Source organism: Protopterus annectens, chromosome 16.part0 (assembly GCF_019279795.1).
Source record: "Protopterus annectens isolate FY-2018-M chromosome 16.part0, PAN1.0, whole genome shotgun sequence".
In the NCBI taxonomy this organism is placed as follows: domain Eukaryota; kingdom Metazoa; phylum Chordata; order Ceratodontiformes; family Protopteridae; genus Protopterus; species Protopterus annectens.
In genome coordinates, this window is record NC_056750.1 from 144,609,845 (window position 1) to 144,637,832 (window position 27,988).

General features: G+C 42.4%; 1 protein-coding gene across 1 annotated transcript in view; it reads left to right on the forward strand.

The window, feature by feature from the left end:
- The window catches only part of LIG3 (DNA ligase 3), a 1,243,614-nt gene that overhangs the window by 748,093 nt on the left and 467,533 nt on the right, over positions 1-27,988 (forward strand). The window contains exon 17 of the mRNA XM_044058542.1: positions 12,545-12,619. Within this exon, the coding sequence (XP_043914477.1) occupies positions 12,545-12,619 (75 nt within the window). The remainder of the gene's footprint in view (positions 1-12,544; positions 12,620-27,988) is intronic.

Genomic DNA, 27,988 nt, shown 5'->3' on the forward strand with positions numbered 1-27,988 from the left:
AAGTGTACACAACTGAATGTTTTCTTTCCAACATTTACAAACAAAAAAGAATACACACTGCACCTTTTAGATGTACATAGGCAACTTCAGTTCTGTCTCCACAGAATGAAAGATTTCAGAAAATCAGACCAGTTGTTTATTTTCTTTTTCAAAGGTAAATTGGGTGAATTTGTCGAAAAGGTGACTCACTGATTGCATTTGTTTTTGTCTGTCCACTAGAACTGTGGCCACATCCTCTGCCAATAGATAACATTTGCAGAGCTGCCATTTGGTCTAATACTCATTACAAATTGGACATTCTTTCTAGAAACAGTGGCATTTGGCTCCAATGTACTCCAGAGTATCCTTCATTGAGGACCACCCTGGGGTTTTCTCTAGCTGGGGTCTCTGCCCCATCAGTTGAAGAACAGACAAAAAAAGACAACATCAGATAACGAAAGTTATGTACTCACCATAACCATGCATCTGTGTTGTCTGTTTTCATCCTTCCTTAGCCTCCTGCTGTCCAACCCCCTTCCTACATAAAAATGTTTATTTCCTGGTCTCCTGGTTTGACCTGAGGAGTGTTATATTGATTGACTGTTGATGAGCTCCAGCTCTTTCCTCCTCCCTTTATGCAGTCTTACTAAGATGTAATTGAGAGTTTTCACTGTATTATTGCACACTTTAGCTGCTATGGACAGTAGTGTAGGTTGAACGGAGGGAAAATACAATCTGAAGTAGTTCTTGATAGATGGAAGGATTATGGGTAAGGGGAGGAGCTCGAGCTATGGAGCCAAGTCTTTAGAAGTAGACAAAGTCAGATTGGAGTCCCATCGGTTGAGGAAGGATGAACACAGATGCACAGTTATTGTGAGTACATAATTTTTTGTTTTTCCTGAACATAGTCGCCTACTATAAGCACTCTGCTACCGAGACATGCTGGATAAGGGGAGCATTTCTGTCAGATGTAAAGTCAGGTAAAGATAGCATTCCATTAGTTGCTCTTTTTTTTTTTTTTTTTTTTTTTAATTTTCTTTCCATAGCTGTTGCATCTGGAGTGCAATCTGTACTACTGAGTAACTTCCTTGACCTCTGCCTACATCTGTAACTTCAGTATGCGTAAGAATAGGATCAGCAAGCTGCATACATATAGTCTTCAGCAGTGGAATAATTGTGCTCACTTGTGATATTACAGTGACTAGAGACATCTATGTTTTGTTCCACATGCAAGGCATGTAAGAGCTCATTCAGTGCCAATACTCAAAAAATTATTCCAAGCAAATGTATGGGATAGACCCTCAAGCCCTCTGATCTTTAGTTTTGTAGTCGAATGTCCTACATGTTGAGCCACAGACATTAAAGGACAACTCCTAGTCTGGTATTACAGATGTTCTTTGTGTTTCACTGTTGCAGTCATTACATTTGGGTAATCTGATGGCAGGTTGCCCTCAGTCGGCCTGGTTAACAAAGTCTTGGGTCCTGTGTCGGTTGCTGTCCCTTCTTCCATGACATCAGGTCGTCAGGGGTATAAAACATGCAGCCGATGCCATTACATCAGTCTTTTTTGCCATGCGGTGCCCGAAGCAGAAGCAGTTTACAACTGCCGGTCGGCCGACTCCTGAAATTTTCGCTTTCAAGTTTCAGCTCCGAAGTCTTCAACTTAAAGCTAAGTACCCCATTGGGGAAACTTTTCTTGCTCCTTACCGATGTCAGTAAAAGTTAATAATTGCATTACTTGTGGAAAGCAAATACCTCATAAAGATTTTCATTCGTACTGTATTCCTTGCCTAGGCCCTGACCACGACATACCTTATTGTCGGTTTTGTGCTTTATTTAATCAGCGCACAATCTGTCGTCGTTATATATTTTGCCTCTCATTGTTTCGGTTCTCTGTTTAATTATCCAGAAATGTCATCGATTAGCCATCCGACTACCGGGATTCTGAAAAAACGCAAAGATAAAGACAGAGACAGGCCGTAAATGTCCAAAACTGCCGACAACGCTTCTCCTAAGCCAGTCGCCACTTCGCCGGTACTCAGTGAGGCACTTTCACAGCCCCTGATACCCGCTACTTCTGATTCACAGGCTTCTACTGAGACCCATTCGGAGTCCGGTATGCTGCGAGATACTTCAACTATGGAACCCGCGGATGTCTCTACCTTGGATGGGTCCGGAGCCGCTGTGCAGGCATCGGCTTCTGAGGGTGTATTCAGGCCTAAAGACTTGCATATTAAAACGACACCTCCTTCATTACTAAGGTCTAAATCTTGATCCATGTCTAAAAATCGACGCTCAGGCCACATGCTCAGGCCCCTATACCTAAAAAACAAGTGATAAAAATGGCTGAAGATCTAATAACTTTAATCAGGGGTAGTCAACCCCCCCCCCCCCCCTCAAAGAGGCCTAGGGCTGAGCTTGCTTATGAATCTTCTGATCAGGATTCTGTTTCTTCTGACTCTTCTAATGACCTGGATTTCACCATACCTACTTATGAGGCTTCTGATGCAGAGGATTCCGTTCCCTCTGCTTCCCCTTCTGAGGATTTTTCTTTTGGGGAAACTTTACATACTTTAAGGGAGCATTTCCACTGGGAAAGCCAGGAATTTTCTCATTCAAAAAAGAGGCTTAGGGATTTCCTTCTTCTACATCAGCATAGGCCTTTGGTTATACCTCCTCTACTAGATATTGTTGATGATGTGTTCTTGGAATCCAGTTTGGCCCCTGATTCTCTGCCTTCGGCTCCTAGTAAACATGACAGGTACTACAGGGTTCCTGAGTCCCACAAGTTCCTTTTCAAAAATCCTGTTGCAGATCCAGAAACCATTACTCAGGGACCCAAGGGCATTAAGGCTTTTACAGCTAAAAATCCTACCCCTTCTGATAGAGACTCCAGGGTGCTGGATAGATGGGGTAAAAAGGTTTATACTTCTGCAACCTTGGCAATCAGAGCTTTAAACTGCCAATTTCATATGTTAAAACATCAACAGCATATTATTGGACTGCTTAATCAGAAAATGATGTTGATTCCTGACTGTGTGGAAAATAAAGATTTACCTGATATAATGCATTCTGCTGAACAAATTGGAAAACATACTTTGCAATGTGGTTTTGATTCTTTAGAGGCCTCCTGCAGGGCTGCTGTTACTGGGTCTGTGCTTAGAAGGCATGCTTGGCTTAAGGAGCAGTCTTTGCCTGATCATGTTAAAGCTAAATTGTTGGATGCTGCTTTAAATCAGGACCGCCTGTTTGGCAATAAGTCTGAAGAAGTTCTATAAAAGATGGAAGATAAAGCTAAATCTATGCAAACTGTTAAATATTTCTTACAAGTGCAACCTCCAAGATTTAGTAGACACTGGCCTACTAAGAATTGGTCCTTTCCAACCCCTTCCACATCCTCTCAAGCCAAACCCAGACACAGCAAAAACCCCAGGTTTCAGTCCCAGGGGACTCTCAGAACTAAGCAGTGGAGGGCCACCACTTCCAAATCTGGAAATAACAAGACACCCCCCCCCCCTATAGTAAAGAGTCTCAATGACTTCCTTTTAAAATTACCAAGCACTTATCTTTTAAACGCCCCTTTGGGGGAAAAAATTGCTCTTCATGCAAAGAACTGGGAACTCATAACCCAGGACAAATTGGTTTTAAATATAGTGTCCCAGGGATACAGATTTCATTTCCACACGTTGGCAACACCAAACAGGTGGCCGGACCTGCCCCCAAATCAGTGGGCAGAGGCTGAAAAAAAAGTATTTTCTCTCTTAAGCATGGGGGCTATTCAACTGGTACCAGAAGAGGAAAAGGGACAAGGTTTCTATTTCAGGCTTTTTCTGGTACCCAGAAAAGACAAATCATGGCATCCAGTCCTGGACCTGTCTACTCTAAACACCTTTCTGGAGATTCCAAAATTCAAGATGCTGACTCTTAACCATTCCTATGCTAGGCAAAGACGCCTGGTTGGCAACTCTAGATTTAAAAGAAGCATACCTGTACATCCCCGTCAGGGAATTTTGCAAAAGATACCTACGCTTCAAAGCAGGCTACTTGCATTATCAGTTCTCTGCACTTCCCTTTGGCTTGTCTACTGTGCCCAGGGTATTCACAAAGTGCCTGGCTCCAGTTATTGCATTTTGCAGGCAAAGAAATATTCAAATATACCCATACCTGGACGATTGTCTAATTCAGGCAGAAAACCAGGATATACTTATAAATCTGGTGTTTGTAAAAAGGGTTCTAACTTGTCTGGGTTACACCATAAATGAAAATAAATCACAACTGGTACCCTGTCAACAGATTACATTCCGGGGTGCAAGCTTGAATACAACTGTCCAGATGGCTTTCCTCACGCCAGAGACGCAAATTCATTTAGTAACTTACTTCAAACAAGTGGCCACACAAACCCTGCTATTTGCAAGACAAATACTGCAAGCCTTGGGGTTCATGGCCTCCTGCATTCTTTTAATTCCATATGCAAGAGTGCATATGAGGAAACTACAGTGGTATCTAAAAAGTCTATGGAGTCAACATTGTCACAGCCTGGAAACGATTCCTATCGTACTGTGCCTACACCTAGAGTTCCTATGGTGGGCAGAAGCCTGCCACCAAAACAAGGGACTACCATTCACACTACCTCCTTTCGCCCAAACCTTAGCTACAGATGCATCAGACTATGCATGGGGGGCTCACCTGGCAGGGAAGTGCATTCAGGGCAAATGGAACCCAAATCAAATGTACCTAGATATCAATCAAAAAGAAATGTTAGCTGTACAGAATGCTCTGACAGCCTTCAAGGACTACATTCTTCCCAACAACTAATGGTAAAGACGAACAACATCACTGTTATGTGGTACATAAACAAGCAAGGGGGTACTCATTCCTACCCCCTCTGCAGACTAGCCATGGCATTGTGGAACATAGCATTGAGCTACCAAGTGCATCTATAAGCTCAATTCCTGTCAGGAAAATTGAATACACTGGCAGACGGACTAAGCAGAAACGTCATGGACCCACATGAGTGGAAACTGGAACCATGGATTTTCAACATGCTGACAAGCGAATGGGGGAACCCAGACATAGATCTATTTTCCTCCCCCCCAGAACTACCAGTTGGACATGTTTTGCACAAGGACTCCCCACAAAAAAAAAAACAGTCTTCGCCTTTCCCCCCTCTGCCTCTGCTCTCCAAAGTTCTACTAAAAGTCAAACAAGACAAACCAAGGATGATTTTGATTGCTCCAGACTGGCCGTGCCAACACTGGTACCCCCTCCTGCACAGTGTGTCGCAAATATCTCCATGGCACCTGCCTCAGATCCCTTCCCTGCTGTCTCAGCAGGAGAAGCAAATTCTGCGCCCTCAGCTTCCAACATCGAACCTTGCAGCTTGGCTAATCACTTAAATTCACCCTTATCATCCTTCAGCAAACCTGTGATGGATGTCATCTTGGAGGCGGGGAGACCTAGTACTAGAAAATGTTATGCTGAAAAATGGAAAAGATTCTGTGCGTGGAACCAATCTTTAGGAATGAGCACAGCAGCGCCCAATTTACCTCAGATTTTGCAATACTTAACTGAGATGCTTCACAAAGGCCTGTCTTTTTCCTCCATTAAAATCCACACCTCCGCTATTTCAGCTCACTATAACACAGAACCACCCCTGTTCTCTCATCCTCTGCTCAAGCAGTATCTCAGAGAAGCAAAAAACTTGAGACTACCCAGGAGAGCTCCTACCCCTGCCTGGGACCTTAACTTTGTTTTGGAGAAACTCACTTTACCTCCTTTTGAGCCAGCTGCTACTGGAGACTTAAAATTTCTTTCTTGAAAAACAGCCTTCTTTTTAGCAATCACGTCAGCTAGAAGGATCTCTGAATTACAGGCCCTTATGGCAGTGGAGTCTTTTATCATCTTTCATGCGGACAGGATATCTCTCAGGACCAAGCCGTCCTTCATGCCCAAGGTGGTTTCCAATGTGGCTCTTAATCAGTCCATTCATTTGCCAACCTTCTTTCCCATTCCACAGAACAAAGGGGAATGGATTCTGCATTCCTTGGATGTGCACAGACAACTAAGATTCTACTTGGACAGGACTAAATCTGGAAGAAAATCTGAACAGTTGCTGGTAGCTTTTTTTTGCAGGGGCAGAGGTGAAGGCTATTTCAAAACAAACCATTTCTAAATGGATACGCAATTGCAGTAATTTCTGCTATAAGCACCATGGAAAACCTATCCCCCAGGGGATCAGATCTCACTCCACCAGGACTGCATCTACTTCTGCAGCCTTTCTCAGAGATGTGCCTACCTGGGATACCCTAGAAGCTGCTACCTGGAGTTCTGTATATACTTTCACCAAGCACTATCATTTACCAATTTTCTCTAAATCCAGAGCTGGCTTTGCCACTGCTGTTTTGCAGGGCCTTATAACTGGCCCTAATCCTTTATAAACTCCTCCTCCCAACCATAGCTTTGGGAATCTACCCAAATGTAATGACTGCAACAGTGAAACATGAAGAACATAGTACAGTTGTGTACACTTATCATAAATGTAGATGTTCGAGTGTATTCACTGTTGCAGTGCTGGTTACCCTCCCTCCAGTCCCCTAGTTTTTTTCTGACTATACCTCTACTTTCCTTTACTATGCTTAAAAGCCTTTTTGGTGTATTTGCTTCTGGTTGGAGGTATACCTTTGTGTTTTTGTGTTTATTTCCCCCACATTAGGGGGGCACCTGACATCTGGGGCAAGAAAAACTGATGTAATGGCGTCGGCTGCATGTTTTATACCCCTGACGACCTGACGTCATGGAAGAAGGGACAGCAACTGACGCAGGACCCAAGACTTTGTTAATCAGGCCGACTGAGGGCAACATGCCAGCAGATTACCCAAATATAATGACTACAACAGTGAATACACTCGAACATCTACATTTATGGTAAGTGTACACACCTGTACTTTCTTCGTAGTTAGTGTTGCAGTACAGATTTGTGGGTCTTTGTGCAATGCAGAAGCCCACAACTGGCCCAAGTTCCAGAGTCTTTGCATGATCCCTAGCAAAAGGATGTTAGAAGACTGATCTCTGGACATCAGGGTGTAAGAAGGCCATCCATCAACGCCATCATTCATTGCTTTCTAGCTGTGCAGTCTGATGCACTTCACATGTGTTCATTGCACTCACAGTCCATCAGTCACCTCATATTTCCAGAGATCATCCTCCTTCCAGTCAGATAAGTACCCCGTTGGGGAAATATCTCTACTAGTTTAATGTTCAAAAAAAGTAAACAATTGCTTGAAGTGTGGGAAGCAAATCCCACGTGAACATTTTCATTTGATTTGTCTGTTCTGCGTGGGACTTTAGCACAACATCTCTAACTGTCCTGACTGCAAAATTCCATATGAAAATGCACTCTATTGTGGATAAAACCTTATACAAGGAAATTCATGAGGTAGCCAGAGAAGGTTTACAGGTCTCTAGACATTCCTTAAATATGGCTATGATGCCTTAAATGCTTCTTGCAGACCAGCTGCCACGTTTTCTGTCATTCTCAGACATATGTGGCTCAGGACATAGCCCCTGTTAGATCAAGGTTACGGCTGAGCTACTTGATGCCCCATTGGGTTAGGAATTCCTTTTTGGTCTGCCAGACAAACAAGTTTTTGAGAAACTAGATGGAAAGTGAATTTAAAATTGTGAGAGAGTTTTACCTGTTTCCAACCCCCAAGGTACAGTAGAATTACCCTTTAAAACCTTGGCATTTCCCTTCTAGACAAGACAAGGGGAGGCCTCCCCATGGGAAAAAAAAAAACAATCTAGGAGATGGCATGCAGAAAAATCTTACAGGGCAGGGTGCTCCAGAGAACCCATCCAGCACCAAGAACAATTGTGACTGTCCTGTCCTACCCTCCCTAACCTGTTCCTCTCCCTTTCATACCTGTAGCAGGAAGATTCTCCTTCCTAAAGCACAAAATTTATCATCTGTGACCAGTGGGTCCTCAACATCCTAGAGAAGAGGTTCTGTATTCAATTCAGAAAAATTCTACCCTTGGGTATTCCTATTCCAAACCACCAAAAGAACAAGAAAGTCCCTTACCACTTATCATCTGGGAGCTACTTCATCAAGAATCCAAACAGCTTGTCCCTCCAGAACAAGAAAGAAAAGGCTTCTACTCAGTTCCCAAGAAAAGAGGACACTTTGAGACCAATCTTGGACCTCTCAAAGCTATACGGGTTTTTCAACATCCCAACATTAAAAATGCTTATGTTGCAGAAACTACTGCCCATGATCATCCCAGATGCTGTCATGGTTACCATAGCCCTAAAGGATGATTATCTCCATGCCCCATAACAGAGTCTCAGAAAGTACCCAAGATTTGTAATAACTGGCTCCCACTTCAAGGACTGTGCTTTATCATTAGGACTATCTAGTGCACCCAGAGTTTTCACAAAATGCTTAGCTACTTTGATAGCACAATGCAGAACTCTAGGGGTTCATATTGGGTCTATTTCACATAGTCGAAGTTTAATAACTTTGAACATGGAATGTTCGAACCATCCTGTTTGAAGTTAAAAAAAAACTTCGACTATGGATAAAAAATAAAAAAAAAAGAAAAGAAAACAAAATAAACTGTTGTAAGCAGGGGGCAAGCCTCCCTGTGCCCCCCACCACCGCTACTTAAATATACCAACTGCGAGATCGCACCACAGTGATCAAAACGGAATCCTCCCCTTATGGAGATTTCCGTTGAAATGCTCTAACTTCTGCAAATTCCAACTTATGGTCTCGACCATATGAGGTTCCAACTTGCAGAAGTTTGACTATCTGATAGGACCCCTTCATATTGACCCCTGTATAGGTGGCTGTCTCATTCAGGAAGATCCACTTCATAAACTCTGGCCACCTTGCAGACATCATCTTGAAATATCTCAAACTGTACCACAAACAAGGATCCTCTTCCTAGGAGCCATCATCGTCTCTGTTCAACAGCAAGCCTTCCTTCCCTAAGACAAGACTGTGTTCTTAACAGGCTACCTAACTTGTTTGCTTCCAGAGTAGCTCATCACACAAGAGAATTCCTGAGGATGCAGGGGTAAATGGCATCTTGCAGCCTTGTGATTCCATTTGTAAAGTTACGTATGAGGAAACTTCAGTGGTTTCTAAAAATGTCTGGGAACAGTGATCCCAACCCCTGGAAACCCTGTTGCTCCTTCTTCCATGCCTGAAAAGAGAACTCCTGTGGAGGAAGAACACTATACAAAGGGACCCAAGAGCAAATTTCACATTGCCAGATGCAAACAAGACTTTTACTACAGACAACACAGACATAGCTTATGGAGCCCACTTAAGTCCCCCTGAAGGTACGGGGCATTTGGTACCCACAGCAAAGAAGTTACATATAAACCAAAAGGGGTTACTAGCAGTTTACTTGCCCATAAAAGCCTTTCAACAAAACTTAAGTCTAGGGTCACTGCAAATCTGGACTGACAACACCACAGTTATGTGGTACATAAACAGATGGAGGGGGGGCAACTTTGTCCTACCCTGTGTAACCTTGTCAGAAAAATTTGAATGCTGGATCAAGAGGTAGTGTTAACTCTCATAGCCTCTTAGACAGAAAAGTACCCTAGCAGATTCTCTAAGCAGGGGCCTTCTAGACCCCAATAAATAGATGCTGAAAAGCGAGGTCTTCTTGGATCTGACTATACAGTGGGTGATCTCCTCAATAGATCTGTTTACCTCTCTCCACAGCAAGCAACTACAGAAGTTCTGCTGCAGAACACAACAGACATGATCTTGGAAGATTGATAAATTCTTCACATGGACAAACTGATTTCTCTATGTATTCCCAGGATTTTAACAAAAATCAGAGCAGACAGAACCAGCATGATCCTAGAGACCCCCTTCTGGCCAAGACAACACTGGTTCTCCCTCCTCCTGATGCTCAGTGAGGGGAGATTCCACATGCTATCATAGGAGATGGATCTCAACCAGGTCAAGAGGTCCGTCTTCCATCCCCATCTAGCCGCCATCAAGTTGGCAGCCTGGAGGATTAGGTTTTGACACCTAGGATGTCTTCTTATCCCAAGGAGGTGCTCTCCATTCTAAGAGAAGCAAGAAAGGCCAGTGCTAGGAAATTATATTTGGCAAAATTGAAACAAATTCCGCCTGTTGTAGCAGTGACACTGATCCTACTCAAACAAGCGTCAGCTCAGTCTTCCAGTACCTGTCAGACCTCTTTGCACTAGGACTTTCCTATTCCTGCATTAAGGTACATGCTTCTGCAATTTCAACTTGTCTGAACACTCCTCCACCTATCTTCTCATACTCCCGCACGAAACTTACTCTAAAAAGGGTGATTCATTTGAGACCACCTACAAGGAACCACATTCCACTTTGGGATCTAAGTTATTACTTAAAAAAGTAACTTTGCCTCCCTTTGAACCTGTTGCCACAGCCTGTCTAAAGATGCTCACCTGCAAGATCACCTTCCTATTAGCTGTGACTTCAGCTTGGCGAGTTTCTTAGCTACAAGCTCCTGTGTCTCAGTAATCTTTCACGGTCTTCTGTAAGGATGGGGTCACCCTCAGAGCAAATCAAACCTTTATGCCCACAGTGGTATCAGAGCTTAGTTTAATCCAGGCTATCCACCTACCAGTTTTCTACCCAAATCACCAGAACACAGCAGAGCAAGTCATTCATTCCCTGGATGTGCACAGGCAGATCAGGTACTATGTAGGCAGGGCAGAAAGCCCTAATAGAGCAGAGCACTGCTGGTGGCTTTTGCAGAGGATAAACACAACAAACCTGATTCCAAACAAACTGTCTCTAAATGGATAGCTAACTGCATTAAGTTCTATTACTCTCACCATGGAAAGAATTTACCTGGGCATATTAAAGCCCAGTCTACCAGACATGGTATGAATACCACTGCTTTCCTCAGAAGAGTTCTCACCCAGGCCATCGTAGAGGTAACCACATGGAACAGAGTGCACACCTTCACAAGATTCTATAACCTAGACAATGCCTTCAGAGCTAGAGCAGGTTTAACTTTTGCCATCCTGCAATATCTTATATCGTATGGTCCCACAGGTGATCCACCCTATTGTTTAGCTTTGGAACTCCTCCCAAGAATCAGTACTACAGTATTGAATATGACAAACATAGTACAGCTGTGTCACACTTTCCATAATTGTAGATGTTCGAGTAGATCAGTGTTACAGTGCATACTCCCACCCTGCAACCCCTTCTACCTGCTGACGACTTGTCTTCCCCTTGCTGGGTGCAAGGGGTAGAGGAGCTCTCTGCAGATAGTCCTCTTATCTCCATCACCCAGTCTCTGCCACCAGTGATTTTCCTCCTTTACACTCAAATTCAGACAACTGGGAAGGGCAGGCTATCCTCATGCATCAGAGTGATTGTTCACTGCTTAGAAAGACCTGAAGATCACACCGACGGACACCCTTCTTATACCCTGACATCAAGACATCGGTTGTCAGACATCTGTCAGCTAGTTATGGTGCTAAGACTCTGGAAATCGGGTCGGCTGCAGGCTTCTGCATGGCAGGAAGACCCAAGAATCTGTACTACAACACTGACCTACTCAAACATCTACAATTATAGTAAGTGACACAACTGTGTTTTCTTGAAACTGCCTTAATTTTGGTTCAGTTCACATCTGTGGTAGAAATACATGAGTTTCTGTTCAGTATCAGTGTTATCTTCTCTTTTCTTCTCTTTGGTCATTGGTTTTATTATGATATAAAACTATCCTAGAGAAGTTCCACCATTTCTGAAGAGAAAATTCTGCAGACCTTTTTCAAAAGTAGTGAAGCCTCTGCCTTTATATATAATTAACTTGATAGTTATTGGTTTAACTAGTTTGTAGAAAGTGTACATAGTTTTTTTTTTGTTTGTTTTTAGTGCTACAAAGTCCGCCTTGTTAAATCTTCCTGCTGGCAAGTACAGTTTGCCATTATATACTCTTCAGTATTAGACTCACCTTGGGTAAATAGCTAGCCTAAGAGGAAATTGTAATAAAACTTTAAAAACATACTTGGGAAGTGAGCATTCTGTGTATTTGCATAATGCCCAATAAAGCTTTTGTGGATAGGAAAACACTGTGACGTTCAAGCTGCCTTATTGCGCTGTCCTCTGTACTGTTTGATTTTGGTGCCCTGTCACTCCCACCTTTCTTTCTCAGAATGTTGCTGTCTTCAATACTACTTGCCCTATCACTCCCACCTTTCTTTCCCAGAACGTTGCTGTCTTCAGTACTACTTAATTTTGGTGCCCTATCACTCCCACCTTTCTTTCCCAGAATGTTGCTGTCTTCAGTACTATTTGATTTTGGTGCCCTGTCACTCTCACCTTTTTCTCTGAACATTTCAGACAGGAAATCATTATCAGCAAGAGTAAATGTGAGACTTTGTGTTGTGGTCTGTAACAGCTTGCTTTAGTAGCCTACTGGCAACCCTGTCCAAAATGGTTAACGAGAAAACAAAAAAATGAGTCATTTTATGGGTTATTGCATGTTCTGGCATTAAAAAATATTAATGTTAAGTTGTTTTTACTTTTCAGGAACCCAGTAAAATCCCAGGATGGTTGAAGATCAACAAAAACTATTATCCCGACTTCATTGTTCGTGATCCAAAGGTTGGTGATCAGTTGTGTTAAAGGGCAGTTTACAGAAACATCTGTGAGGTTGCTTTGATTTTTTTCTTTTCCTTTAATCAGTACATATTTTTTTCAAAGTGTTTTTGCCTGTCTTGTTTATATAGACCACTTCTGTGAAATTAAAGGGATGGCACTAATGTTTAAATAATAACATCTAAAGTAAATGGGGAAATGTTGAAAAATTGTGTTAACAGGTCATAGTCTTTTATTGTCCATTTCAACTGCAGACTGTTCATTGCTTTACCATTTTTTATAGATTAATGATCTTCTTCAGGGATAGTCACTGTAACAGTAAATCATAAAATTTGGTCTTTCCCAGTTAAAATTTAGTGAGTATCTTCTGTGCAAGACAAGTGTCGTTGCCATGCTTTCCTGGTACTGAGGACAGTGTGATTTCTTATATATCCTGTGTTTTGTTGTATTCCCATCAGTTCTTCTCACCATTTTCCCTGTTGCAGTCGAATATATATTTTTTTCTGCATAACAATTTTAATTTGCATTTGAAAGTTTTCCTCACCATCTTTCAGTTTTGTTTACAGTTATCTGTTTGTTGATGCTGACAGATATTTTGGCTATGGTGGATAACTTTCAATTGGTTCCCAAACACTTCCACACAAATTGTCACTTTTGTCTCAGTCCAGACCAGAATGTTGATGACTCTGAACATTAAACAGGTTTCCAAACTAGATAGAGATAAAAATGCATTAAACCTTTTTTGAAAGAAAAATATCTAATATTCTAAAGAATTCCAAGAAGAAATATGTGACAGAACCAAGAAAGGCAATGTAGGTGAAACATTTTGTTCAGAAGAGACTGAACTGATTAAGAGGAATAAGGTTTTATCTTCTATAGACTCCAGCTCTCTCTGTCTTTATGTTAGTGCTGATGAGACCTGGCAGCTACTTTAATGACTCCCAAGTAATGGGAAATGCATTCCCTTTCTTTGTTGTCAGATCTGCCACTGAAATGCATAGTAAAACTGCCACATCTGATGTTGTCTTTTTAGTTATTTCTGTACTTTTGGGTATTGGATCTGACCTTGGATCCAGTTCTGCCACATTTACCAGACTCTTGGATATGACTCTCGAGCTACTGTCTTTACCCACAATGCCCCGATCAACCTGCTACACCTCAGATCTTGTTTGCCACCATATCATTACAGAAGTGGATCCTTCTCAGAGAGCTTTTCTGGGTGTTCTATTTCTTTTCAGTAAGTCCAGTTTCAAATTTCTTTCTCTTAAACTTCTTTTTCTCACATCACCCACTTCCGTTACCTAGTTTTTCAAGATTTTTTTTGTGTTAGTTTCACTTTCTCTTCTACCTTAAGATATCTGTCAACACCATTTTAGGTACTTTTCCTCCTTTTCACTTCCTTTTTTCTTCTATCCTGTATAGGGTATCCTCTTTACCCTACCATTGCTGGTAATCCATTAAAAAAACTCCTTTTCCCCCTTTCTTTAGACATGTCTTAAAAAAAGATGGGTTTTAAGAAATACACTTCCTGTGGGCACATGATCCCTAGCTCTGATGCCCACAGGGAGTGCGTTTACTGCCTAGGAGCCTCTCACTTAAACACGAACTGCAGCTTTTAATTCCCGGGCCCTTAGTGACCATTGGAACAAGTTAGTTGTAAAAGCCTAGCTGCCACCTTCTTCTTCTTCCACTCCAGGAGTTCAAACCCTGGTAAAGTCATCCAAAGCCTCTTCAGGGACAAAAGTATCATGAAAGCAGTCTCCAACCCACTGTCCTAAGTCTACTCAGTCTTCAGAGCCTTCTACAAAAATTCGAAAGAAATTTGATCCAACTTCCTTAGATTCAAAGTGAAAGCAGTTGGATCCCACATCCTTGGATCTGACAACTTCTCTAAGTCCTAGAGGATGGTTGTCTGTTTAGGTCAGTGCAGGTCATGTCCACTTTTTGTGCTGGAAAAACTTCCATAAGACTGAAGGAATGTATTTATGAACATTTGTCCATCATTCATAAACAAAAATCCACTAATGCATTTTACAGACGTATTGAAAAAGAATATGTCTATAAGTTTGGACCTTTTGGCTATAGAGCAAGTTCGTAGAGATCTGCGGGGTCTAGTTATAGAAGAACACTTAAATGTGAAGTAGAATGGCAGTTGAGATTAGATGCCACTAGTTTTCCTGGACTCAATGATTCTTGCTCTATTAGTGCAGTCTTGAACGTCTCTAAGTCTCCCGATACCCATTCTCCAGGTTCTCTTTAGAGCCTCTTTCTTCTCCGCTCCAGTCTCTTTCCTCCAAGAGACCCCAGGGAGAGAGTCTCAGCCCCAGTCCACCAGTTCCTACATCAGGTCCTATAGGAGCCTTTCAGAAGCGGATAAGCTGATGAGGAAGTTCTTCAAAGTTCAGATTCAGATGAGGGTAGAATATAGATGTAGAATCATTTGAGATGAGATAAAGATTTAGAAAGTTTGCATATCCAAGTGTAAGCGGTGTCATTGTATGGCTCATGTGACTGGTGCAAGTCTTGAGGAAATGATAAGGCTGTAGGGAAGAAATTTCGGGATGCTTTGACAGGATGTCCTTCAAATGTTGCTGTTGTTGGAGTATAAACTGCTGTAACTCTTAATTCTAAAGTTTGATAAATTAAGGATAGTTTGACAGGATTCGAACATTGTAGAATTATGAATGTTATGATGGCAGACAATTTGGAAAAATTGAGGGAAGAGACAGTCTTGGAAGAAGCAGTGGAAGTTTCTGTATTGGGTGTGTGGTTTGGCAGTGGAGCAGATCATTAAAAGAGGGCTTTGCAATGTTGAATGAAGGATGTTTACTTTGTGTATGATGTGACTGTGTATAAGTTAATGCAGTTGTCTGGATTACTGTGTTATACTAAACTGATGGAGTCTTCAGTGATCGAAGCCTATGAGATGTATAAAGGGCAGTATGGTACCATTGTTACTGTTAAAAGTGGAGATCTGCCAAAGTACGTAATAATACTGTGAAAAGTTATGGACATACAGTTTATACTGACCAGTGATTTGTCTTGCTGGAGACTAAAAAGGAGACGTATAACATTAAGTGGAATTTTGGAAGGAGAAGATGATGATCTGACTGTGTAAAAACAAAGATACTGCTATGGACTGGCATCATTAAGAAACCCCTCCATATTGAAAAGAACTGCAGGTTGCCTTTGTCTATGACTGAGCAAGCATATAGAAAACCTAGGAGTGTTTTAGTACAGTTTGTTTGATGGTATGAAAAAGAATGATCTGATCCCTTTCACAACCCAGAAGGAGATATGCATTTGAAAGTCAACCTTTGTTTTCAGACTGATTGTAAGCAAACCGTGGAGCAGTGATCTTAGTTCATGATAGTGATTGTGGAGTGTTGCAGATAGATGATAATATATAAGCTAACATTTCTAATTGTCCTGATGATTTTCATCCCAACTAGAATGCATATGCTTTATTTAAAAGGTGGCTGCTGTTATAAAAATGTATGAGTGTTTCCATTTTTTGAATCTGTTAGGCTTGCAGTTTGAACACTAAAGAGATGTACTGAAAGAAGTAGTTGCATGATGACTATGATGTATGTTTGGCACCTGGGAGATATTCCTGGAGATATGTTGCTAAACTGACTGTACAAACATTTGTTTGTGTTGTTACATTATGTAAGTTGCTTAAGTGGACGGAAATATTACGTAGAACAATATGCTGACCTTGTTTGTAAAAAAGGAAGAAACTGCAGGAAATTTCATAGGTTGGTACTAGGCTATCAGCCCTAGGGCCTATAGAAGCCTAGCCATAACAATTCCCTGGCTATTTCTTCCCACACTATTTACTTCCCTGGACCCCTGTCTAGCAGGGCAACTGACATGATCCCTGGGGTGAATTTCCTTTCTCCCATCCAATCATCAAGGTTCCTTTTGAAGAGGGCCAAAGAGGTGCTCTGCTTGACATGTATGGGCAGTCTATTCCAGAGTCTGGGGAGTCTCTGGGTCAGGAATCTATCCCTCCAGCATGTTTTGTTTATTGTGATGACAAGGTTTAGATCCCTGGAGCGTGTGGCTCTGAGGGATGGGGATTTATTTAAGTGTAGCATGTCCAACAGCTCTGGGTTTGACATGGCCTTGTATCTTGAGCAGAGATCGCCTCTGAGTAGACGATATGCGACAGAGTATAGCTGGAGTTTTTTAAGGCGGTCAGCATAAGGTATCTGTTTTAGGCCTGTGACTCTTTTAGTGAGGTATTTCTGTGGCCTTTCCAGTTGTTGCAGATGTCTTGAGAGGTACATACCAAATGGAGCATTGTATTCTATAATGAGTCTAATGAGGGAAGAGTACAGTGGGACAATTACCGCCTTTTTTCTGGATGAAAAGCCCTTAGTGATGAGGTGTGCCTCATAGAAGGATTTCCTGACTGTTGTGGCGATGTGGATGTTCATCGTGTTTCACTGTTGCAGTCATGACTGTAGGGTTCTCCCCTGCCGGCAGGCAGCCCTCGGTTGGCCAGAATCCCAAAGTCTGGGTCCGGCATCGGCTGTTCAACCATGCTCCCTGATGTCAGAGCACCAGGAGTATAAAGCTGACAGCCGACGCCATCTTCTCCAGTCTTTCTTGCCGTGCGGTGATAGCAGTTCGCAAGTGCCGGTCGGCTGACTCCTGACGAAATTTTCTATATACTTGGGTCCGAAGACTTTCTTCTCCACTCAAAGCTAAGTACCCCATTGGGAAAACTTTTTTCTTGCTCCACTCCGATGTCAGAAAAAGTTAATAATTGTATTTCATGTGGGAAGCAAATACCTCATAAGGATTTTCATTCTTACTGTATTCCTTGCTTAGGCCCTGAACACGACGTAGCTAGTTGTCGGTTTTGTGCTAGATTCAATCAACGTACAATTAAGCAAAGGTACGATTTTGCTTTTCATTACTTCGGTAGGCGCTTTAACTACAAAATGTCGTCAGATACGGTCCCGGCTACCAGAGTTCACAAACGTCGCAAGGATAAAGACAGGCCTCCGAGGTCCAAATCTGATGACAGCGCACAAGCGGAGCCAGCTTCAGGTTCGGCCATCGTCAGTGAGGCGCTTTTGCAGCCCCTGTCGTCGGCCATTTCAGAACCGACGGCCGAAACGGACTCTCATGAGGAGCCAACCAGGCCTTTAAATATTTCTGCTGCAGGACCTTCGGACAATGCTCCTTTGGATGGGTCTGGAGCCACTGTGCAGGTACCGGCTTCCGAAGGGGTTTTCAGGCCTACTCAGCTACTAGTAAAGGCAAAGCCAAAGACAAAGGCAAAGACTCCTTCTAAATCAAAGACTTCAATACAGACCTCTTCTGAACCGGCTCCCAAGTCACAGAAACAGTTACTCAAGATGGCGGAGGATTTACTTACTATGATTAGGGGTTCACATCCCCCTCCAGACAAAAGGCCAAGGCAGGATGTTTATTATGATTCCTCTGATCAGGCTTCTGTTTCCTCAGTTTCTTCTTCTGATCAGGAATATTCTTTCCCTCCTTATGAGGATTCTGATGCTGAAGAATCCATTCCTTCAGCTTCTCCCCCTGAGGATTTCTCTTTTGGGGAAACTTTGCATGAAATGAGGGAACATTTCCACTGGGAAGGACAGGAGTATTCGGAATCCAAGAAAAGACTGTGGGATTTTCTTCTTCTTCCCCAACATAGACCCCTGGCTATTCCTCCTGTTTTGGATATTGTGGATGATGCCTTTTCGGAGGCTAACTTAACCCCTGATTCTTTTCCTCCTGCTCCTGTTAAGCCTGATAGATGTTACAGGGTTCCTGATTCCCATCAGTTTTTATACAAGAACCCTGCTGCTGACCCTGAAACCATTTCTCAGGGTCCTAAGGGAGTTAAGGCCGCTTCTGCCAAAAATCCCATTCCTACTGAAAAGGATTCTCGATCCTTAGAAAAATGGGGCAAAAAGGTGTACACTTCTGCTACTTTGTCCATTAGGGCTTTAAACTGTCAGTTTCATATGCTTAAATACCAGCAATTTCTCTTGTCTGTCTTAAAACAAAAGCTTACTTCCATTTCTGCCTGTGCAGATGATAAGGAATTACATGACTTATTGCATGCCACTGAACAGGTTGGGAAGCATGGTTTACACTGTGGATTTGATGCCTTGGAGGCTTCTTGTAGGGCTGCGGCCTCTGGCACAGTCATTAGAAGGCATGCATGGCTAAAGGAACAAAATTTACCTCAACAAGTAAAGGCTAAATTATTGGATGCTCCTGTTCAGCATAATGTTTTGTTTGGATCAAAAGCTGAAGAGGTGATTAAAAAGATGGAGGATAAGGCGAAATCCATGCAAACAGTTAAAGATTTCTTACAAGTACAGCCACCTAGATTTAGCAGGAATTGGCCTTCAAAAAATTGGTCCTTTCCCACTTCAGACAGGCCTCAGAGGGGTAGATATAGGCGCTCCAGAGGGAGGCCTCAAACACAAGCTGCTTATAGACCAAGACAGTGGACTGCTTCCACCCCTAGGGAGGAGAGGACAGGTCACAATCTCAAAGGAAACAAACTCAATGACTCCCTCTGTTGGGCTACAGGAACTTCTTGCCTGGAAGCCCCTCTCGGAGGAAAACTCTCTTTTATCAAAATTGGACTCAAATAACCCAAGACAAATGGGTTTTGGATGTGGTTTTAAGAGGTTACAAATTCCATTTTCATACCTTGCCAAGGCCAAGTGGATGGCCAGACCTTCCAAAACATCAATGGACGGTGGCCTTAAACCAGGTGGAAGCTCTTTTGGCTATGAATGCCATAGAACTGGTTCCTCTTTCAGAGATGGGAAAAGGTTTTTACTCAAGGCTCTTTCTAGTTCCAAGGAAGCAAAACTCATGGAGACCCATTCTGGATCTGTCGGTCTTGAACACCTTTCTAGAGATTCCAAAATTCAAGATGCTTACTCTACAGCAGCTACTTCCAATGCTGTCCAAAGATGCATGGATGGTAACTTTGGATTTAAAGGAGGCATATTTACACATTCCCATCAGGCAGGATCGCAGAAAATACCTCAGGTTCAAGGCCGGATCGAATCACTTTCAATTCTCTGCGCTGCCCTTTGGATTGTCTACTGTGCCCAAGGTCTTCACCAAATGCCTGGCTCCAGTAGTAGCTTACTGCAGACTCAAGGGAATTCAAATTTACCCTTATCTGGACGATTGTCTAATTCAGGCAGACAGCAAGGATGTCTTACTCCAGTATCTAGAATTTGTACAGAACCTCCTCAAGTTCCTGGGATTCTCTGTAAACATAAAAAAGTCAAATTTGACACCATCACAACAGATAACTTTTCTGGGTGCACTTCTAAACACCACAACCCAGATGGCATTGCTGACATCCGAAAAACAATTACAGCTGGCTTCAACTTTCAAAACCTTGGCAACTCTAACTCAACTATCTGCAAGGAAATTCCTGCAGGCTTTGGGTTACATGGCCTCCTGCATCCTTCTCGTACCATATGCAAGACTACACATGAGGAAAATACAGTGGTACCTAAAAAGTGTATGGTCTCAGCATTGCCACAGTTTAGACATACTGATCTCCATCCTTCCTTGCCTTCAAAAGGAATTTCTTTGGTGGTCCAGGGCATGTGCTCTAAACAAAGGGAAACCCTTTCGTCTGCCTCCTGCCACTCAGATTCTAACCACGGACGCCTCGGATTATGCTTGGGGAGCCCATTTTCAGGGCAATTGTCTGCAGGGCCTTTGGACAAAGGATCAGAAGCACCTGCATATCAACTTAAAGGAAATGTTAGCCGTTCAGAAAGCTCTATTGGCCTTCAGGAATCTTTTACAACCAGGACAACTACTAATACGGACAGACAACACCACAATTATGTGGTACATAAACAGGCAAGGGGGATCTCATTCCTACCCCCTTTGCAGACTAGCCATGGATCTATGGAACACGGCTCTGGCTTGCAATCTGGATCTTCAAGCTCAGTTTCTACCAGGGAAACAAAACTTCCTGGCAGGCAGTCTGAGCAGAAACCTTTCGGATCCACACGAGTGGATGCTGGACACCAAAATATTCAGGATGATAACAGCAGTCTGGGGATGTCCTCACATAGACCTCTTTGCATCCCATCTCAGTCATCAACTACAGAATTTTTGCACCAGGACTTTCCACAGAGAAGCTTGGAAAGTGGATGCCCTGTCATTCAGTTGGAGGAACCTCTCGGGATATGCCTTTCCACCTCTTCCACGGGTTTTATTGAAGATAAAACAGGACAAACCCAAGATGATAATCTTGCTGGCTCCAAATTGGCCTCGGCAGTTTTGGTATCCAACTCTAAAAAACCTATGCCTGGAGCCCCCTTGGGTTTTACCTCCGTCTCCGAACCTTCTGTCCCAGCATCAGGGTCAGGTTCTACACTCTCATGTCAGAACTCTCAGCCTGGCAGCCTGGTTAATCCAGGGCCTTTGATTTCTTCTTTACTGCCCAAGCAGGTTATGGATGTCATTTTAAAAGCCAGATGTCCTAGCACTAGAAAATCTTATGCAGGAAAATGGAAAAGATTTTGTTCCTGGATGCAGGCTCAGGATTCTGATCCTCTTCTTCCTAACATTACTTTAATTTTACTTTACTTGTCAGATCTCTTACATAAGGGTCTCTCTTTTTCTTCCATTAAGATACATGCCTCTGCTATTTCTGCTCATTATAATGCCTCTGCTATTTCTGCTCATTATAATACAGACCCTCCCATCTTTTCCCACCAGCTCATGAGACAGTTTCTCAGAGGAGCTAAGAAATTAAGATCTCCTAGATCTCCTCCCATTCCTGCTTGGGATCTCAACTATGTTTTGGAAAAGCTAACCTTGCCTCCTTTTGAGCCTGCTGCCTCTTCTGACATCAAGTTTTTATCTTGGAAGACAGCTATCCTGTTAGTCCTAACCTCTGCCAGGAGAGTTTCAGAGTTACAAGCTCTTATAGCTGTGGAACCTTATATTATTTTTCATCAAGACAGGGTATCTTTGAGGACTAATCCTACCTTCATGCCTAAGGTGGTTTCCAAAGTGGCTTTAAATCAAACTACCCACTTGCCAACCTTTTTCCCCACTCCTCAAAATAAAGGGGAAAGGATCTTACATTCCTTGGATGTACACAGACAACTACGTTTTTACCTGAACAGAACCAAGGACATCAGAAAATCAGAACAATTGTTTGTTTCTTATGCTTCAAGTTCCCAAGGTAAAGCCATTTCAAAACAGACCATTTCTAAATGGATTGCTCATGGAATCAGATTTTGTTATTCTCACCATGGAAAGCAAATCCCAGGGAGTATCACGGACTCATTCCACCAGAGCTGCTGCCACTTCTGCGGCCTTCCTTAGGGAGTTCCTACCAAGGACATTTTGGAAGCTGCAACTTGGAGTTCAGTGCATACTTTTTCTAAGCACTACAATCTACCTCTACTCTTAAGTCTAGGGCAGGCTTTGCCTCTGCTGTCTTGCAGGGCCTTTTAGCCGCCCTTCCTCTTTATGACCACCTCCCTTTCTTTCAGCTTTGGGATTCTACCCTACAGTCATGACTGCAACAGTGAAACATGATGAACATAGTACAGTTGTGTACACCTACCATAAATGTAGATGTTCGAGTGTCTTCACTGTTGCAGTCTGGATTCCTCCCTCCTGTCCCTCTTATTTTTACTTTTGTGTATTTCCTTTTTTCACCATTCTTCTGAGGTGTATTTGCAAAGGGTATGGGACCTTTTTCATTTTGGGACTCCTGACATCTGGGGCAAGAAAAACTGGAGAAGATGGCGTCGGCTGTCAGCTTTATACTCCTGGCGCTCTGACGTCAGGGAGCATGGTTGAACAGCCGACGCCGGACCCAGACTTTGGGATTCTGGCCGACCGAGGGCTGCCTGCCGGCAGGGGAGAACCCTACAGTCATGACTGCAACAGTGAAGACACTCGAACATCTACATTTATGGTAGGTGTACACAACTGTACTTTATTGAAAGTGAGACCCACTGTCCACCTGTGTCCCTAAGTCTCTTATCACACTTTCAGTGTTTAGTGTACTGCCACCTACGTGGTAATTCACAGGTACATTTTTTTTCCCCAAAGGGGACAACTATACATTTCTTGGCATTGAGCTTGAACCCATGGCTCTGGCACCAAGCATCTGTTTCTGTAAGGCCCTTTTGTAGATTATTGACATCATTTGGGGATTCAATAATGGCTCCCAGTTTACAGTCATCTGCAAACTTTGTTAGCCAGAGTCCCTTAGTGTTGGCCTGTACTTCAGAGAAGTAGATACCAAACAAGAGAGGTCCCAGGACTGAACCCTGAGGTACTCCACTTGTCTGGAGCTGGATTTGGAGTCAGCTACTTTTACAGTGTGGGTTCTGTCAGTAAGCCAGTTGGCAACCCATCGAGTGAAGTAGGGATTAATGCCCAGCTTAGTAAGTTTATCTATGATTCGTTTGCATGCTAATTTAATGAAACATTACACAAACAGTATTTAAATTCTCTCACTAAAAAACTAATGCTGAGAATCTCCAGTATGATTACTCATCCATTGGGTGTATTTTGAAATTGCATTAATGTCTGGTATAGGTGCATCTTTTTTGTAATAATGCATAATTTTAACTATGTGATGTTTTGTATATATGCTCACATGATTCTGATATTTTTTGCATACTGTTTTTATGGTTTTATTTACTTTTTGTATATTGTTCAATATATATTTTATATAGTTGTAACTAGTTGAGCTCATTGTGTTGCTTAATTGTTTAAAAGACAGTAATGCTATTTTGACATCAGTTCTTATGAAGTCCCTGGTTTCAGTTTAGGACAAAAGCACTAAAGCTGTATATGTTTTTAATGCACTTAAGTTAGTATACAAATTTCCTCGAGCATCTTTTTGGTTGAAAGTTTGGTTTATAGGATAGATGACATTGTTCAATTTTTCTGGTTATTAGTTTTCTAGGGAAGTATTGTTATGGACCTCATATGCGCTTGCCATGTATAACGAGTCAGTTTATTTTCTTTCTGTTTAGTTACATGATTAAGATAGGCTTTAATGGTGTGTGTGTGTGTGTGTGTGTGTGTGTGTGTGTGTGTGTGTGTGTGTGTTTTTAAAAATCATTTATTCAATTAAAAAAAAGGTTATTTGTGATACTTTAATGGTGGCATTCCACCCTGGCTTACAGTATTAGTGCTGTATTTGTTATAATTCAGGATGGTTGTCCTGTTTGTATTTTTATTTCAGTTTATACTGTTTATGTGTGGCTGATTCAGTAAAGGTGGTGCATTGCTAGGTTTGTGTAATGCTTTAAGTGAAGAAGGGATTATGATAGTGTGGATTTTCACAATTTGGGGTTGTGAGGCACCTTGTTGCTTGCCCCATGCAGTAAACATTTTACGATTTGTAGGGTGTACCATCCTGTGTATGATGACATATTAGGCTGTTGTTGGTACTCTTTGGAAGTAATGGTGTCACTTGTGCCTATATTGAGATCTTTGTATTGTGTATATGGAAAATATTGACATGAACAGGTCTTAATGAAGGTTTACTTATGGAATTCCAGAGTTTTTAAGATAGAAACAGGGTTAGTTTTTGAGTCTTTACTTGTATGGTGTTTGTAATGTGTTATTTTCAAATAAGTACATTTAGGAATGTAGTTCATAGTACATTTGAGTAGGGGTTTTGTCTGGGTTGAGCTTTCAAAGGGGAAGTTTTGCCCCTTTGATGGAATAATATATAGAGCGGGAAATAGAGATCTGTCAGGGGTTTCTCTGTTGATTATGTCCAAGTAGTTTCATTTGAACGGTGTTAGCTTCGTCTTATGGGGGAAGGGAGAGGAGGCACTGTTGCCTTATTAGTTGAGGTTTTGACAAAGGACTGAATTTGTTTCAGTTGAAAATATTGAGCTTCTGATGACAGAATGGTCAAATATTCTTATAACTTTACATTGACAGTTGTATTCAGGCTGGTTCATACATTCAAAAAGATGTTGGGGACTGCACCATGTTATAATATCTGTATGTACCAGTAGATTGCCAGGCACCCAGTATTACTGCTGCACAGGTTAAAACAGCGCTGTCCAAGGCCAAGAATACAGCTTCTATGGGACCTGACAATATCCCTGGCTGTGTTCTAGATGAACTACAGAGTGAACTGGTACCTCACCTGTGTGCCCTGTTCAAAAACAGCCTCACCTCAGGCTTTGTCCCTACTTGAATGGTGCACTGCTACATTCATCCCTCTCCACAAAGGAGGAGCGACTACAGACCCTTGGAACTATCGCCCCATTAACCTGGTGATTCTGATATGCAACGCTATGGAAAGCATCATTATGGACCTAATAAACAAGGATATAGGGAATCTCCAAACTCTGTATCCCACACAGTTTGGTTTTGTGAAGGTTAGATCATGCCTGCTCAACTTGGTCAACTTCTTTGATTCAGTCAACAGAGCTGTGGATGAAGGTAAGTTGGTTCATACAGCCTACCGTGATCTGGCCAAGGCCTTTGACACCATTCCCCATTCAGGAAATATAGAAAAAACTCACTAAGGTAGGCATCAACCCCTATATCACAAGGTGGGTTGCAAACTGGCTCACAGGTAGAACCCACAATGTGAAAGTAGCAGACTCCCAAGTCAGACTGCTGACAAGTCACGAGTGGAGTCCCACAGGGTTCGGTCCTGGGTCCTCTCCTGTTTGGTATCTACTTCTCTGAAGTCCAGGCCAACACGAAAGGACTCTGGCTAACAAAGTTCACAGACGATTGCAAGTTGGGAGCTGTTATTGGCTCCCCAGGGGATGTTGACATCCTACAGAAAGGCCTCACTGAGACCAACGACTGGTGTCAGAACTATGGCCTTAGGCTCAGTGCCAAAAAAATGTGTCATCATCCCCTTTGGAAAAAACATGGTTCCCATGAATTACCACATCGATGGTAATCCACTGAACACAGTAGGTGTTATAAGAGATCTGGGAACACAGGTTAACAGCAACCTCTCTTTTGACCACCACATTGTCATTGTGGTCAGAAAGTCCTTCTATGTGGCACATCTCATTACTAAGGGTTTTGCATCCAGGAAGAAAGAGGTCATTGCCTCCCTCTATTCTTACCTCATTAGGCCGATCATTGAGTACAGTGCCCCATTTGGCGTGTACCTCACTAAACACTTGCAACAACTGGAGAGGCCGCAAAAGTACCTCACAAAGAGGATCCTAGGCCTTAAACATTTGTCCTATATGGACAAACTAAAAAAACTCCAAGTATTCTCTGTCTCATATCCCCTACTTAGAGGCTATCGCTGCTTGACTTACAAAGCCATGCCTGTCCCAGCTCTGTTCGAAATGCTACATGTAAAGAAATCCCAAGCTCTCCACACCACACGCACCAGAGACCTCAAACTCATTACCACAATCAGCAGAATATGCTGGAAGGACAGGTTCATAATCCAGAGACTGCCCATGCTGTGGAATAGACTTCCCATACATGTCAAGCAGCACACCTCACAGGCCCTTTTCAAGAAAAATCTTGATGAGTGGATGGGAAATAGAAAATTCACTCCAGGGATCACTCCAGTGGCTTTACTCGACAGAGGCACTGAGAACTAAGGTTGGGTGACATGATGCCTGGGTAATCCTATGGGGTAGGCTTGTAAAGGTTCCAGGGCCATTAGCCTAGTACACAGTTATGAACCTATGTTTGGTGCAGTTGGTCCCCCATAAGAAGAGACTTGAGTCAAGAATAATATAAAAGGTTAATTATTCCAGAGGCTTAGTATCTTGTTTCCTGTGAAGGTAAGAAGAAAGGACAGCCAATATTAAAGCAGACTATTTCCAGGTGGTTATCTCATCCTATTGCTTTTTGTTATACTCAGCATAATAAGCCAGTTCAGCCAGGGTTAGGCCCATCTCACAAGGGTTTCGCTTTCTTTTGTGGTTTTCTGGAAAGGGGTGGACTCATATTTTTCTAGTGGCAGCAAACTTGCTCCTTTTTTCTTACTTTTTGCAAAGTACTACAAACTGGTTTCCAAGTCCAGAGCAGGCTTTTGCCAGGACCATTCTCCAGGGGCTCTTGGAGCCTTAGTTTGTTGGCCTCCTCCTTTTTTTAGTTTTCTAAGCCAAAGTGATCTACCCCTATAGCTTAGGTTCCTGTAACAGTGATCTCTACGTTGATCATAGCACAATTGTGTAAGTAAACTTACCATAACCACAGATGTTCTAATAGATCACTGTTGCAGTAGCTCCACTCCCTCTGGCCTTCATATTGTGACTGTTTTCTTTATGTATTGCTGGGTTGTGGATGTAAACAGCCCTTTGTATTTAGTTTTCCCTAGCATTGTTCTTTCATGGCTTTTGCTTTCCTTCCTAGGCCAAAAAAAATGCTCTGAAATATTTTGCCCTCCAGTTGTCTTTTTATGGAGCTCTTCTTGAACGTCTGACAGCTGGAGTGAGTGGAGCGTGCACTTATGCTTTGAAAGCTAGCCAGTCATGGTCAGTAGGACCATATAGCTTAGGCTACTGCAACAGTGACCTATTAGAATATCTACTGTTTTGGTACGTTTACATACACAACTGTACATTCCCTTATTTGAAGGGCCTGACGAAATAACTTGGGTCATAGTACGGTAGTCGATACTGCTGTTCCTTATGGAAGTCTGGTCATCAGATCAACTCTCAAATAATCAAACGAGATACTCCAAGAAAAAAAAGTCAAAAAGGCACCACCTTCCACTCCTAGTGGATCCTTAATATAGATTTGCTGAAGGGCTTTTCAGAGTATTTGAGTCTGTAAAAATCACATTCTTCAACTGCTTCTCACTTCAGGAGAAAGTGATCATCCTCTTCTGAGGATGAGTCTATGTCAGAATTGGAAGGACTTGATTATCTATCCCAGATCTTCTTTCCTGCCCATTTTTAGTTAAAAACTAAGGAAAACAAATTTTCTGACTCTCTTGTTGAGGTGATTTCTTTTTCATTCACAGTTTCCAAAGACCTTTTCCAGTGGGAAGACAAGAAAATTTCAGAAATGCAGAGCAGGTATTATGACCGTCATCATGTAGACTTCCCCAAAGCCCATAGCTATTATACCTCTTGCTGAGACCTTAGGGGATGCATTCATTTCTGCATGCTCTACTCTGATGCTCGACATCCTGCACCCCAAAAGCCTGATAGGCTCTATAAGGTGCCTGAATCACATAAATAGCTTTTCCAAAACCCTCTGACAGACCATGGTGTCATCTCATTAAATAAGGAGGAAGTTTTTAAACACTTAACCTTATCCAGCCCTATATCCAGTGACCAAGAATGTAGGGCATTTAATTGATACAGCACAAAGGTTTTTACCTCTTAAGCTTTGGTCTTCAGAGTACTAAAT